General features: G+C 36.7%; 2 protein-coding genes across 4 annotated transcripts in view; one reads left to right on the plus strand and one right to left on the minus strand.

The window, feature by feature from the left end:
• MACROD2 (mono-ADP ribosylhydrolase 2) overlaps positions 1 to 13,982 on the minus strand; it is a 1,992,468-nt gene that overhangs the window by 1,502,624 nt on the left and 475,862 nt on the right. For all 3 annotated transcript variants that reach the window (XM_078056907.1, XM_078056906.1, XM_078056905.1), the window contains exon 4: positions 11,828 to 11,857. In XM_078056907.1, coding sequence (XP_077913033.1) covers positions 11,828 to 11,857 — 30 coding nt within the window. The remainder of the gene's footprint in view (positions 1 to 11,827; positions 11,858 to 13,982) is intronic.
• FLRT3 (fibronectin leucine rich transmembrane protein 3) overlaps positions 1 to 13,982 on the plus strand; it is a 511,751-nt gene that overhangs the window by 331,085 nt on the left and 166,684 nt on the right. The gene's annotated exons all lie outside the window — the stretch shown is intronic.

Below are 13,982 nucleotides of genomic sequence, written 5' to 3' on the forward strand. Positions count from 1 at the left end.
TAATTCTTTCAAAGAACCAGCTTCTAGTTTCGTTGATCTGATCTACTGTGCTTCTGGCTTCTAATTCATTGATCTCTGCTCTAAACTCAATTATTTCTCTTCTAATGTGTAGCTTAAGCATCGTTTGTTGCTTTTTCTCCAGTTCTTTAAGGTGTAGAGTTAGATGGTGAATTCGGGATTTTTCTATTTTTTTGAGTGAGGCTTGGATGGCTATGTATTTCCCCCTTAGGAACACCTTTGCAGTATCCCATAGGTTTTGGACCGATGTGTTTTTGTTCTCATTGATTTTCATGAATTGTTTAAGTTTTTCTTTAATTTCCTGGTTGACCCAAACATTCTTGAGCAGAGTGGTCTTTAGCTTCCAAGTGTTTGAATTTCTGCCAAATTTTTTCTTGTGATTGAGTTCCAGTTTTAAAGCATTATGGTCTGAGAATATGCCGGGAATAATTTCAGTCTTTTAGTATCAGATGAGACCTGATTTGTGACCCAGTATGTGGTCTATCCTGGAGAAAGTTCCATGCGTGCTTGAGAAGAATGAGTATTCTGTTGTTCTAGGGGGGAATGTTCTGTATATATCTAGGGGTCCATCTGGTCCAGAGTGTCATTCAAAGCTCTTGTTTCTTTGTTGATTTTCTGCTTAGATGATCTGTCCATTGCTGAGAGTGGAGTATTGAGGTCTCCTACAATTAACGTATTGTTATCAATATGACTCTTTATTTTGGTTAACAGGTGGCTTATGTAGATGGCTGCTCCCATGTTGGGGGCATAGATATTTACAACTGTTAGATCTTCTCGTTGGGAGAGACCCTTTAAGAATGATATAGTGTCCTTTGGGTTCTCTAACTACAGTCTTTAGTTTAAAATCTAATTTGTCTGGTATAAGAATTGCTACCCCAGCTTTATTTTGAAGTCCACTGGCATGGAAGATGGATCTCCATCCCTTCACTTTCAGTCTGAATGTATCTTAGGTTCAAAATGAGTCTCTTGTAGGCAGCATATGGATGGGTCCTGTCGTTTTATCCAATCTGCAACCCTGTGCTGTTTTATGGGAGCATTTAGGCCATTCAAATTGAGAGTGATTATTGAAAGATATGAATTTATTGTCATCATGTTGCCTGTGAAGATCTTGTTTTTATAGATTGTCCCTGTAAATTTCTGTTGTATATCACTCTTGGGGTCTTTCTCCTTTTATAGAACCCCACCCCCCCTTAATATTTCTTGCAGGGCTGGCTTAGTGGTCACATATTCTTTCAGTTTCTGCCAGTCTTGGAAGCTCTGTATCTCTCCATCCATTCTAAATGACAGCCTTGCCAGATAAAGTATTCTTGGCTGCATGCTCTTCTCATTTAGTACCCTGAATATGTCTTGCCAGGCCTTTCTGGCTTGCCAGGTCTCTGTGGATAGGTCTGATGTTATTCTGATGTTCCTCCCTCTGTACGTAAGGAATCTCTTCCCCCTAACTGCCCTTAAGATGGTTTCCTTGGTTCTAAGATTTGCAAGTTTTACTATTATATGCTGGGGAGTTGGCCTGTTTTCCTTGATCTTGGGAGGGGTCCTCTCTGCCTCTAGGGCATGAATGTTTGTTTCATTTTCCAGATTAGGGAAGTTCTCAGCTACGATTTGCTCTATCTTCTAGTCTTCTCTCTCTCTCCACCCCCTCAGGGATTCCAATAATTCTGACAATGGAATGTTTCATGGTGTCACTTATTTCTCTGATTCTATTTTCATGGATTCTGAGTTGTTTTTCCCTGGCCTCCTCTTTTCCCCTCTTATCTATTATTTGGTCTTCTAGGTCACTAATTTGTTCTTCTGCCTCGCTTACCCTAGCTGTTAGATTATCTAGATTAGATTCCATCTCACTGAGAGCATTTTAAAGTTCTGCCAATTCAGCTTTCATTTCTGCCCTTAGAGACTCTATGTTGCCATTAATTGATTTCTCCATTCTAGCTATTGTCTTCACAATTGCTAGCCTGAATTCCATCTCTGACATCTTGGTTATATCTGAATCCATTTGTAAATCTGTGGCATAAGTCATAGTCTCTGAGTCTTTCCTATTTTGGGGGTTCCTCCTCCTAGTCATTCTGTTGAGAGGTGGTTGAGGGAATGTATAGAGTCCAAATTATTGACCACAACCGAAGCAAGATGCACCTGTCTTCTAGGGACCTTAGGGTTGCTGGCCTCTTGTTTTCCTAGCCTGTCTTCTGGTGGAGGGGCCTGCTATGCTGTTACTCAGGCAACCCTGTTTGGGCAGATTTGCCCTGCCCCCTGTGGTGGGGGATGGGCTCATTGAAAACCGATTTTTAGGGGCTTTTGTTCTGTTCTGGCAGCTTTCCACGTCTCTTCCAAGAGTCAGAGCAGAAGAGACCGTTTACAACCCTCTGCCTCAGAGCAGAGAGATTGCAGTCTGTTCTTCAGTGAGCTCTCCTGGCCACATATCTCCGTTTCTGTCTGTGGCTGCTATAAACTGCAGCATCCTGGGTTGTGCGCCCCTCAGCAGCGCTCCCAGTCCTCGCCTCCAGGTCGGAGTACGTCTCTGCCCTTTGTGCTTCTAAAACCGCCAGCCGCCCCCAGTTCCCATGCGCAACCTGCCACTCTGGGTTTCCCTCCGGGGGGCTGCCCTAAATTCCTTTCCCTGCCCCTAGCGGTCTGGGAGTCTGTGCCCAGTCTCCAGCGTGGGAGGATCTCGCTCACCGGCGGTGTAGGATCCCCACAGCCATGCTCCATCCCCCTGCCGTTTATCCTCTGATATCTGCCCGCGGAATGATGGCTCCCTGCTTTGTACCTCCAAACCAACTGCCTGCGATATTCTGTTTGTAGAGATCCAGATCTATCTTCTTACATCTCAGGCTGATTTCGTGGGTGTTCAGAGTGGTCTGGTAGATATACAGCTCAATGCTGCAGAATGGTTGGAATAAGGTCCCCTACTCCTCTGCCATCTTTCCCCCCCTCTAAGCCAAACTTCTTAAAAACTTTTCCTATGGTGTATCCTTGAGCCTATTTCTAAATGAATGTCAAATCTCATTAACTGGCACATTAGCACTTTAAAATTTTGTCAATGGATCTGACCAAGAAAAATCAATGAAAATAGTATTTCTGATTAAGAAAAAAATAGTATTTCTGAAAATCTGTAGCTGATTAAGATACAACTGGTAAAATACCTGAAATGTGACAAAACATGAATGAAAGACAAGAGCCTTTCTTTCCATGTAATCCATGGAACGTAAATATTTTGTATTTCATTTCTACATCTACACAAATAAATATTGTTCTCTTTATCCTCTAGAATTCAAAGCATATGATCATAGTATTTAAAGAAAATTATGAGATCTTGGTTATATAAACTTTTTATAAATAAAAGTAAATACAATGCTTAAAATAATTACTGCATAAATATGAATATAATCTTCAGGTTGTCTGTTATAAGCATTTTTTAAAGTTTTAATTCTTTCATTTAGAGATCACCTAAAGATAAAGAAATTATCTTTCCAGAGCATCCTGGTCAAAACTGAAATAGCTAAACATGTTAAGAATCCAGAATAAGAATAATATCTCAAAATTAAAATAAAGTATCTACTATACAGAGGCTACCAGGGGTGTAAAGATAAGTAAAAAGTCTCTGTTCTCCAGAAGTTTATTCCCTAATTGGAAAATGTATCCTTCCAGGTTCTATCAGCTATGGCTGGAATAAGAAGACACATTTTATCTGCATAGGGCTGCCCCTTTGACACGGTTTTTAGATGGTGCAGTTTAGCTTAGAAACGGGAGTAGGCACACAGTCAATATGAAGAACTTTAAAATTTAGTTTTAGAATAAAGGCATCATGTTGATCAAAGTTAGAGGTAACATAAATAAAGCATGCCCTTGGAATGGCCATTACAATAGGGAAGTTCAAGCACAGACATGACCTGGACTTCATACTCCTCTCCTTCCTCCACCAGGAAGCATCTGGGAGGCTTAATGACAAATGGCAGACAGGATTAGGGCAACCACGGCTGGGTCAAACTTCTAAGAATAGAACTAGACAAGCTCATGTGGAATGAGGAAATCATATACTCTAAATCCAACTGGTGTGGGCAGCTGCAGAGCTGGTCCCTAGACTGAGGTGCAGGTGAGGTAATCAGAGGAGAAGACATGGCAGGGAGGAGCCTGTGTTGGGGATGATTCCCCTTGCCCAGGTTGTTCCAGTGGAGGTTTGCTGCCACCACCACTAGCACCAGAGTTCCTTTCTTCAGTTCTAACACTGTTGGCCTCATTTTAAGTGGCATGCCTGGATGGTCAGAGGAAACTGTTTAACCAAGGTCCGGATACTATGACTGAATAACAGTAAGGGGTATAACTGAAGTACAGCAGGGTATATATGATATCTAAATCACACAGTAGGAAATACAACTGAGTGGGTCATTTCTTCCTCTCCTGGTAAATGATATTTATCTCCAAGTATCACCTCTTCTGGAAAGGCTTCCCTAACCACTCCAAGATGTTGATTTCATCTTTTCTGCTTCATTTTTCCTGTATTAAGGACCTTTCTAGTTCTTAAGATACTAACGGGTAAATTAAAATTTATACTACTAACTGCACCTATTTATAAGAATCTTTGCTATCTCAAGGTCAAAACAAGTATATGAGAGGTAATCAGACATGCTACTGACTGAGAAAGAGGACCCAAAAAAAAAAAAAAAAAGAAAGGAAAGAAAAAAAGGAGGAGATGAGGAAGGAAAAGAAAGAGAGAGGGAAGAAGGGAGGGAGAGAGGACAAAGGTAGGTTGGTTCAGCACATAGCTGAATGTTGGCAGACCTGGCCTGGCTCCTGGCCCCTACATTCTCCTTCCCCTCTCCTTCTTCACTTCTTGGTCTCCTGATCTCTAGCAGGCTTAACTTCCTGTGGTGTCTAGGATCAATTCTAGGATCAAATCTTGACTGAGGCAGTCAAGATTTAAGCCTGTTTTCTATGGTTTAGCATCATGTCCCTTCCTGTAGCTCTGCTCCTTCTGAGTCCCTGCTGACCAACAAGGCCAGGGTTCCTGAATTTCTCTTGCCATGCTGCTTTTTGTCATGACTGAGACCATTACTATTCTCCAGGCCCATGGCTGAGACCCCTCCACCTACTAAGCATAGGCCAGCTAGCTAACTCACTGCTGGACATGCTTGATGTCCTCTCCTCGAGGGCAACCCCAACAACCTACCTGCTTTCACTGGCTTTAGTCATTCACTGCTGACCATTATCCTAGATTCCTCCCAGCATGCCCAAGGCCTGGCCAGGTCTCAAGGTTCAACAAGAGTGAAAACACAGAATCTCCGTGGGGAGTGATATATGCCCGGGGAAATCCCTTCGGTGCATAGAAAGAGGGTGAGAAGGCATTCCACTTTGCTTGTGAATGTTTACAAAGTAATTTACGAAAATACACCCACTTAAACACACTCAAAAAGGTCTTTAAATATGTTGTTTTTCATGTTAGGAATTCTTGGTAACAAATTGGATTTTTCATGAAAAGAGTATTTTTCAGGATATCTGTTCTGCTTTTTAAAGAAGGAATCTGGTCCCTGAAACACTTGAAAGAACCTGGAAAATTCTATCAGTGAAATAGGGACCATGATGAGTCACAGGGAAAGGGCTGTGTTTATTGCCAAATCAATAATTAATACTGACACACAGTAGTTACTGAACTAGTATTTGTTGAATGAATGAATGAATGAATAAATGAATGAATGAATATGTGCACATCTGTGTGTTTGTATGTAGAAAAAGGTGATGGGTGGGTGAAGAAACACTGATGGCATAACACTAAATAGTTTTATGATTTTAGGGCTTTTGAAGCGTGCATTTTGACACCTCACACAAACTGCATGAACATATAAATGGCCATTAATAACAAAAAGCATTAGGAATTCTCTCTGCAATAGTACTGTCCAAACAAGAAATAAGAGACTTCAAAGGAGCAGTTTCTAACCCCAGGCCAGTGAACCTTGTTAATCTAAGGGGCACAAAGAGAGCAAGAAGCCTTTGGAAATAGCAAAGGTGATAATATATGCTATGTTCTCATTCTAGAAAAATGGCTTTCCCATACATTCCATCTGGGACTGAGTGTTTCTTTAATGGTAGTTGCTTACACTTAGAGTTTTTAAGATTCACCTGCCACAGAGTCACCTCAAGATAAGCTAGAAAATTATACTATTATACAAATATATGTGTGTGTGTGATTAAAACAGCAGTCCTACTAAGTTATATATATAAAACCCAACCTTAAAATACCACTCTGTCAGGAAATGTCACTTTAAAAGTCTAACATTATGCCTCAGGTTTCAGCACACAGAAGCTTTGACAGACCGGAAAAGGAAGCAAATCCCATAAGTAATGTCCTATTTGGTTTCTATCAGCAGGTACTGGTCTTATGTTAATTATTGTGACAATCTGAGAGGGAAAAAACATTATCTAAAGTAAGAGATTGTAAATTTCATTCTCATCTATTTAATGTAATGATCTAAAAGGAATCGAGGAATTAGCTCTTTAATTCTGATTCTTTCTAATTCTGCTTCTTCACATAATTTGAGGCTAAATGCAAAGATTGGGGTTTTTTTATTATATATTCCAAAAGTATATCACAAGACTTTGTGCATGTAAAACATTCTTATTACAGATGAGTGAATAGGTATTTAAAATGCAATGTATTCTAAGACTGAACCTTAAATACACAAAAAAATACACATGCATCTGGGCAGCAATCCAAAGCAATCCAAATACTGTAAGACATTGCCATTGTATGTATGTTCAAATTATCAATTGAGCTTGAGACTTGTGAAAATAAGCCAAGGAAAACATCATCCATTTCTCAGATGCATGCTTCCCTGTCTTCTCATTCATTTTTCCTGGTATACAGTTACCTAACTGTGCACAGAAATAGTAAATCTGAAGAGCAAACACATATTAAAAACCACAGAGCAAAGACAAAGAAGAACAAAGACAAAGTCAAGAACCCTGTCTTCTCATTCAACATTTCCCCTTTATAAGCTGTATAACATTGAAGAAGTCACCAAATCCCCCAAAGTCTCATTTTTCTCACCATTAATTTCATAATAATAATAACAACAATAATAATAACAACAACAACAACCCTGATCTCATTCGAACACTGTGGCAGAGATAGTTGCTATGTATTTACCACACCATTTCCTCTTCCTGGAAACTCTGGAAGACGCATTCTTCCCAGCCTTCCTTGTAGTTAGGTTGGGGGATCATCTGCCTGAATTCTAACCAATGAAATATGAACAGAAGTGATATAAGCCATTCCCAAACTGGTCTGTAAATATATTTCACAAAATCCTCCAGCTCTCTCCTTCTGCTCTGTTACATTCTTAGAAGCTACACATCACACAATGTAGCTACAAGATAAGAAAACAGCCTGAGTCTCTGTATTGCCACCTATAGGAGAGCATAGTTAGGAGAGCCAACAGTCCTATTCAAGAAATGAAACTCATTTTATAAAGCCACTAAGATTTTGAGGCTTATTGGCTACCACACATAATATAGCCTTTTCTTACTAATAAAATGACTAAATTAGAAAATAAAACTTACTTGGTTTATATATCAATGTGCAAACAGCTAGCTATACAGGGTAGTATCGGTAGCAATGACAGAAAGCTTATAAAAAATTATTACAAATTCTAAGGTTTTTTTGACATTATAGGTAATGCAAAGGCTTCCTGAAAAGTAGAATCCAGTCACCACAGATCAGCCACATACTTATGTAAGAAATTAATATTTGTCTCTGCCTTTAACATATCCAGGAAATAAAGACAGAGATGATCCATTTTACCAAGCATTTCACCTGAAGTGATTAGGTAGTTGTGACCCCAACACCTGTGTTCATTATAATGAATGCAGTCAGTGACACTAACTTCCTAGAAAGAGTGACCTCTAGCCCAAAGATAAAAATTCACATCAATGGGAAGAGATTCTCTCACTTTCAAATTAGAACTGAGAGGATGATTGTGACCATTTTTTTTTAAATCTCCTTTTAGGAAACGTCTCTTCTTGGTTTATAAGCACTCAGAAAAGGACAACAAAATGTGAAGATTTTACAGATAATGCAATTTTATATACATTGATTTTGTCTAAATTTCAAGTACTACTTACATACAATTGGGGGGAAGCCTTCCTGAGGGCCTGAAGAAACAGTACTTAAGGTAGCATTACTATTTTTTTCTGCAGCATCAGATTTTCTTGATCAAATTGTTTAGCCAATCAAAGAATTATTCCCTTTAGAAGCTTTTGAAGGGATATTAAGTCAATGAAGGAATCCTTGATTAAACCCAAGAGAATTACATTGATTCAATTGTCAGTTATTGGATGATTATTAAGTGTTATTTTACAAATATCACTGAAAGGATTAAAAAGATTTGTCAGAGAATCAAAAGACCAAAATTCCATTCAGAGAGGGATAAAAATATTCCTTAAATTTAATTTTTAAATATAGCTTTCCAAAAATCAGACATGTACTTTACAGCAATCTTGACATCTCTAGAAGGGCATAAATAAATTTAAACCCATCAATGACCTACTTTAAAGAAACAAATTACAGCCATCTTAAATACTTGTAATTTATCTCTATGATGATGCCAAGTCACTAATTTTAGAATTCAGAAATTAGAAATTACAGCAAAAACTGCATTTTAGCAAAATCAACCATGTAGAGGAAGACAGCAAAGTATATACTTCAGGTAAACAGAAACCTGAATTTGCCTATTCCTGAATTTCTTGACACTGCTAAAAATTCATGATATATCTTTTCACACAGGTTAGAAGAACCATAAGGAACTACAGGACAAACACTAGAGTTAGTTCTATACACAGCAACTGTGTTTCCATATATTAAAACAAAGCAGCTTGGCAAGGCTTTCTCAACAGTAGCCTGCCTTCTCATTACGGCAGGGACTACTCATTGCCTACCAAAACATCCACTCTCCTCTTCCTTCTTAGAGAACAGAACACTAATTCCAGCAATTCCATTTTTAGGTATTTATCTGAAGAAAATGAAAATGCTAACTCAAAAAAACAAGCACCCCTATGTTCATCGCAGCATTATTTACAATAGCCAAGATATGGAAGCAACCTAAATATCTAGAGACAGATGAATGGATTAAAATATAGGAGATCATGTCTGTATATATCTCTCTCACACACACACACACACACACACACACACACACACACACACAATGGAATAGTACCCATCCATAAAAAAGAATGAAATCTTCCCATTTGCAATAACATGGATGGACCTAGAAGGTAGTATGCTAAGTAAAGTAAGTCAGACAAAGACAAATACCATATGATTTCACTCATATGTGGAATCTAAAAAACAAAATATCATTAAAAAATAAAATAAAAAACAAAACAGATAAGCAAACAAAACAAAATAGAAACAGACTCATAGATACAGAGAACAAACAGATGGTTGCCAGAGGGCAGGAGGGTAAGGGGATGGATGAAATAGGTAAAAGAAATTAAGAGGTACAATCTTCCAATTATAAAATAAATAACACACAGGGATGTAATGTACAGCTTAGGAAATAGAGTCAATAATATTGTAACAACTTTGTAGGGTGACAGATGATAACTAGACTTATTATAGTGACCATTTCATAATGAATGTAAATACTGAATCGATATGTTGTACACCTGAAACTAATACAACACTGTATGGCAACTGTTCTTCTATAAGAAAAGAACAATTGGGAAGGGAAGGCAATGGGGAAAGAAAGGAAGAAAGGAGGAAAGAAAGAGTCTCACTCTCTCTGGTAGTGAGGTCTAAATAACCTGCAGAATCTTCTCCTGGCCCTTCTCTTGGTTCCTACTAAAAAGAAAAGTTTCTTAAATATGTCACTCCACTTGTCTCTCCTTCCTCTAATAGAGATGACCTAACACCCATCTGCTATATGCCAGAAGTACCAAGTTCTTCCCCCTTCTCCCATGTGTCCATTCAAGACAAGCGTTTGTTTGTATTTTTTTTTTCCTTAAAATTCTGTTTGTGATTATCTAAGCTTGGTTGAAACAAAAGACATAAACTTGGCACATGTCAACCTGTGTATGTGAGATTTTCCTCTATTAAAATATATTATCGTTTTTATTCCTTTTGTAAAGCAGCTAAGATCACCATGTTTTAAATAGAAAGGTATCATGGATAAGAAATAATCAGTATTAGTTAAATACAACCTGGCCGGAATAAAAAAAGAAAAGAAAATACAACACTAAGTACTTTTTCATGAGCATATTGCTTTCTGGAATGAAATTATATATATCCATGAATGACCCTTTGATAAGTTTAAGGATAATGTAGAATTTCAGAAAAAGCTGCTTAAAGAAAATGACTCATATTTTAGGGGCCACCTTTTTTATTTTTTGCCATCTTTCTTACTCCTCCTGACCCACATATCCATAATGGCCAGAGCCATTTATTTACTCCAGTTACTACCATGGACCCTGAGTTCCATGTAGTAGGAAAAAAGAGCAGAAAAGTAAGTGCTTGAATGCTTGATGACACCATGCAATTACCATACAACCAGTCTAGTTTACATCTAGACTATTTGTACATGAGACAGATTTATCCTATTTAACAGTATTCATCAAATTTGTTAAAATACCAACATGTTTTGTAAGAAAATCAGCACTGTGGGCAATTTATTTTAATAATGTTTTCTTGACAAGAGAGACCTAGAAATAAAAATTTACTGGAAACCCAACTCCCAAGGAAAATTTTCCCTTCTCATTTCCCAAAAATACAATGAGAAATCCTGTCAATTTATATTTTCTAAAGTAATTAAGGGAAGAAGACAAGAAATACTCTGCCATAGAATGTGCACTGATACATGATAATATGAAGAGCACTTTCTAGATTAAACTGTTTTTCTATTATTTCTATTTCCACAATTCTGTTTTCTAAAAATCTATTCATTCCTATATACGAACAATGATTAAGATTTTAGTTTCCAAATAAAATTTATCCAGTAACCTCCTGATGATGCCCAGGGAATTTTTTGAATGCCTAAAGCTCTGTGCAATCACATTTACTTCAACTATGTACATGAAAAAAGGGAACGAATGGGAAAAAAAGAGAAAAAGAAGAAGAGAGAAAACAAACGTATTTATGTCCATCTGGGTCTTAAATGAAAAGCACCCTATTCTACTATATAGTTTTTCTCCCTACTATAGTATATATAGATGGACCAGGGAAGCTTTCATCTTTCAACATCTCCAAGATTTTAGTATCAAAAATATTCCCAGTACAGAAATCTCTCTCTTCTTCATCTCAATTTGATCTCATTCATTCTCCTCTAAACAAGCTAAAAGAAAAAGCAAAGTGCCAATACTAGTATCTTTTTTATTTTTCACAGTAAGTGGCTAATATATCAAGCTCTCACGCTACAAAGCCATAGCTTTTTTTTAAGTCATTATGATGAAAAAAGAAAAAAACCTAAATCCACAAGTCTCCAAATGTACTGTTTTAGAATTTATATTAAAAGTGACTCCGTCATCTACTAGATGTGTGTTTGTCTCAATAACTTAGAGCTGTTACAGCTTATGCCAAAGGTAGAAATACAAAGTTTGAGGAGAAGAAAAACGTATTCCACGTATCTTGAAGTTTTTTAAAATAACATTTAGGCAAACCAATGTATTTACTTTTATTATAAATTACTTTCTAGAAGATTATCACTTTTGTGGTTAATAATTATAGCTAAATTAATTTTCTTTAAAGTATCACAGAACTTACTTAATATCTTGTGGTTGGTGTGGTAAAAAATATATTTTAAAATAAGTGATGTTCAGGACTTACCACCTCCTCCTCCAAGAAGACTGGCATTTGCTGTTTAAAACAAAACAAACAAAAAACATTAAATAATACATAAAAACTATAATATGCCAGACAGTTTAAGAAAAAGCCAGTGGTGATCATGTATCTTATAAATACACACAGACTCATACTATGTACTTTCATATAAGGATAGCTTTTATTACTTTCTTATGATGGTATGAAAATTAAAATAATTCACTATCTCTTTTTTCTCTTCAAATGACTCTTTTTATATGTATTCCCTTCTAATAAAATGAAGTACATATTGTGATTCTTTCATTTTCTATTCTGTATCTAAATTAATCTTCTATGTCCTCTGTTTTATCAAGTAGAGCTAGAATAATGTTTTTTAGGCAATTCAATGATTTCAAAGAACAATGTAACATAAAAGAATAATAATAATTTTAATAAAACATCACAAATAAAGCTATCCTAAGACACTGTGCAGTAAGAACCCTTAACCAGTAACAGATTTATTACTTTTAGCATTAACTTTTTATTTGAGGAAAAGAAAAGCATTTTTGTAAAACAATGTTGTGCCATTTCTTATATAGTTTCCATTATCTTAGCACACATATTTATAGAAACCAATTAATAAGCAAAGTATAAGATAATGCCATTTGAATTTCTTTCAAGAGGTCAAATTTTCATAAAGTTCCATTGCAGGTTTCTGCTGAAGTAGTAAACAACTTTATGCCTTATCTAGTTATTATAACGGCCAGAAAACAGAAGTTAATATATACTGCACTGAGCTTTATTCCATAGAGTTCTTATGTATCATAGGCATAATCTCATGCCATTATAAAAAAAGAAATCCTACAGTAGTATAAAGAAAGTATGTGGAATCCAGAGTCTCTTTCTTTGTGTAAAAACTTGAACTACCAAAAAAACTAAAGAAATCATTTAGGAAAGAGAAGTAGGAGTCTTTAACTTGAACTTCAGTGTGCTGTCCACAGACCATTGCCATAATTAAGAGAAGCAAATATCTGACTGTTAGTGATCCCCCATCAATAAGTAATGGATCATTTTAGCAACAAATGTACATATTCATAATTCCATGAGATTAAATATGTGATAATTCATACAACACTAAAGAGAATACCATGAAAATGCATGGAGACCACATGCCATTATCAATATGTCACCATTAGAGTATCAAATCTTATTTCATATTATCTTCCAAGGACAGGACCATCTAATTGCTGCTTTTGCCTTCCTCTCAGTACTTTTTCCACAAACATGAACTAGATAAGCAATGGAATTTATCAATCATAAATAAAACATACTTCTGATGTCATAAAATCTTCTGCCAATCTGGAAACTCAGGTCCCCAAATCTATCTGACTTCACAGTGAGAGTGTGTAGTATTTACATAGATAGTAGCCAGGACTTAATGTCCTGCACAGAATCAAAATTTGTAGCTGTTAAAGTGGTAACTTGTTGCAAGGGCATGAGGAAAGATGTTGTGAATTCTATTTTGGTTCCCACACCCTTCAGTGAATGGCAGAACTTGTTGCAAGGGCATGAGGAAAGATGTTGTGAATTCTATTTTCGTTCCCACACCCTTCAGTGAATGGCAGAATTTCCATGATCAACCCATGTCTCTTGGCTAAGTCAAATATTTTCTAAAATCTTAGCTACATGCATTTATAAAACCACATGACATTTCACACTCCTGCTGATTGTTTATTTTTATGTCACTGAGAACTACTTCCCTGTCTATAGGTCTTCCAGATCCCTGAAACTCTGTTTTCCTCCAACCTTCACATACACAGTTGTAAAGAAAAAGGTATTTCCAAGAACAAACAACAATAATGAATGGTAGCTTTTCACTCAAATTATCATGGCCAGGAGCACAATAACACAATGCAGCTACTTTCACCCAATGTTTAGTTCAACAAAGATAGAGGTTGCCTGTTTTGAGAACATAGCCCAAGGTCCATCTGTTTAACTAGGCACTTATCCAATAGATGTGGGAAGATGAGTAGGTGTAGGTGCAGGAACTAGAATCCCAGTTCTGGAGAACCATCAAATCAATTTATGTCAGATGTGTGCTCATGTCTAGATAAGTGTATCTGGTCACATTTTAATATCAAAATAGAATTACTTTACCAAACTGTGGCATTCTACATAGTGT

This window comes from Halichoerus grypus, chromosome 10 (genome assembly GCF_964656455.1).
Source record: "Halichoerus grypus chromosome 10, mHalGry1.hap1.1, whole genome shotgun sequence".
Lineage (NCBI taxonomy): Eukaryota > Metazoa > Chordata > Mammalia > Carnivora > Phocidae > Halichoerus > Halichoerus grypus.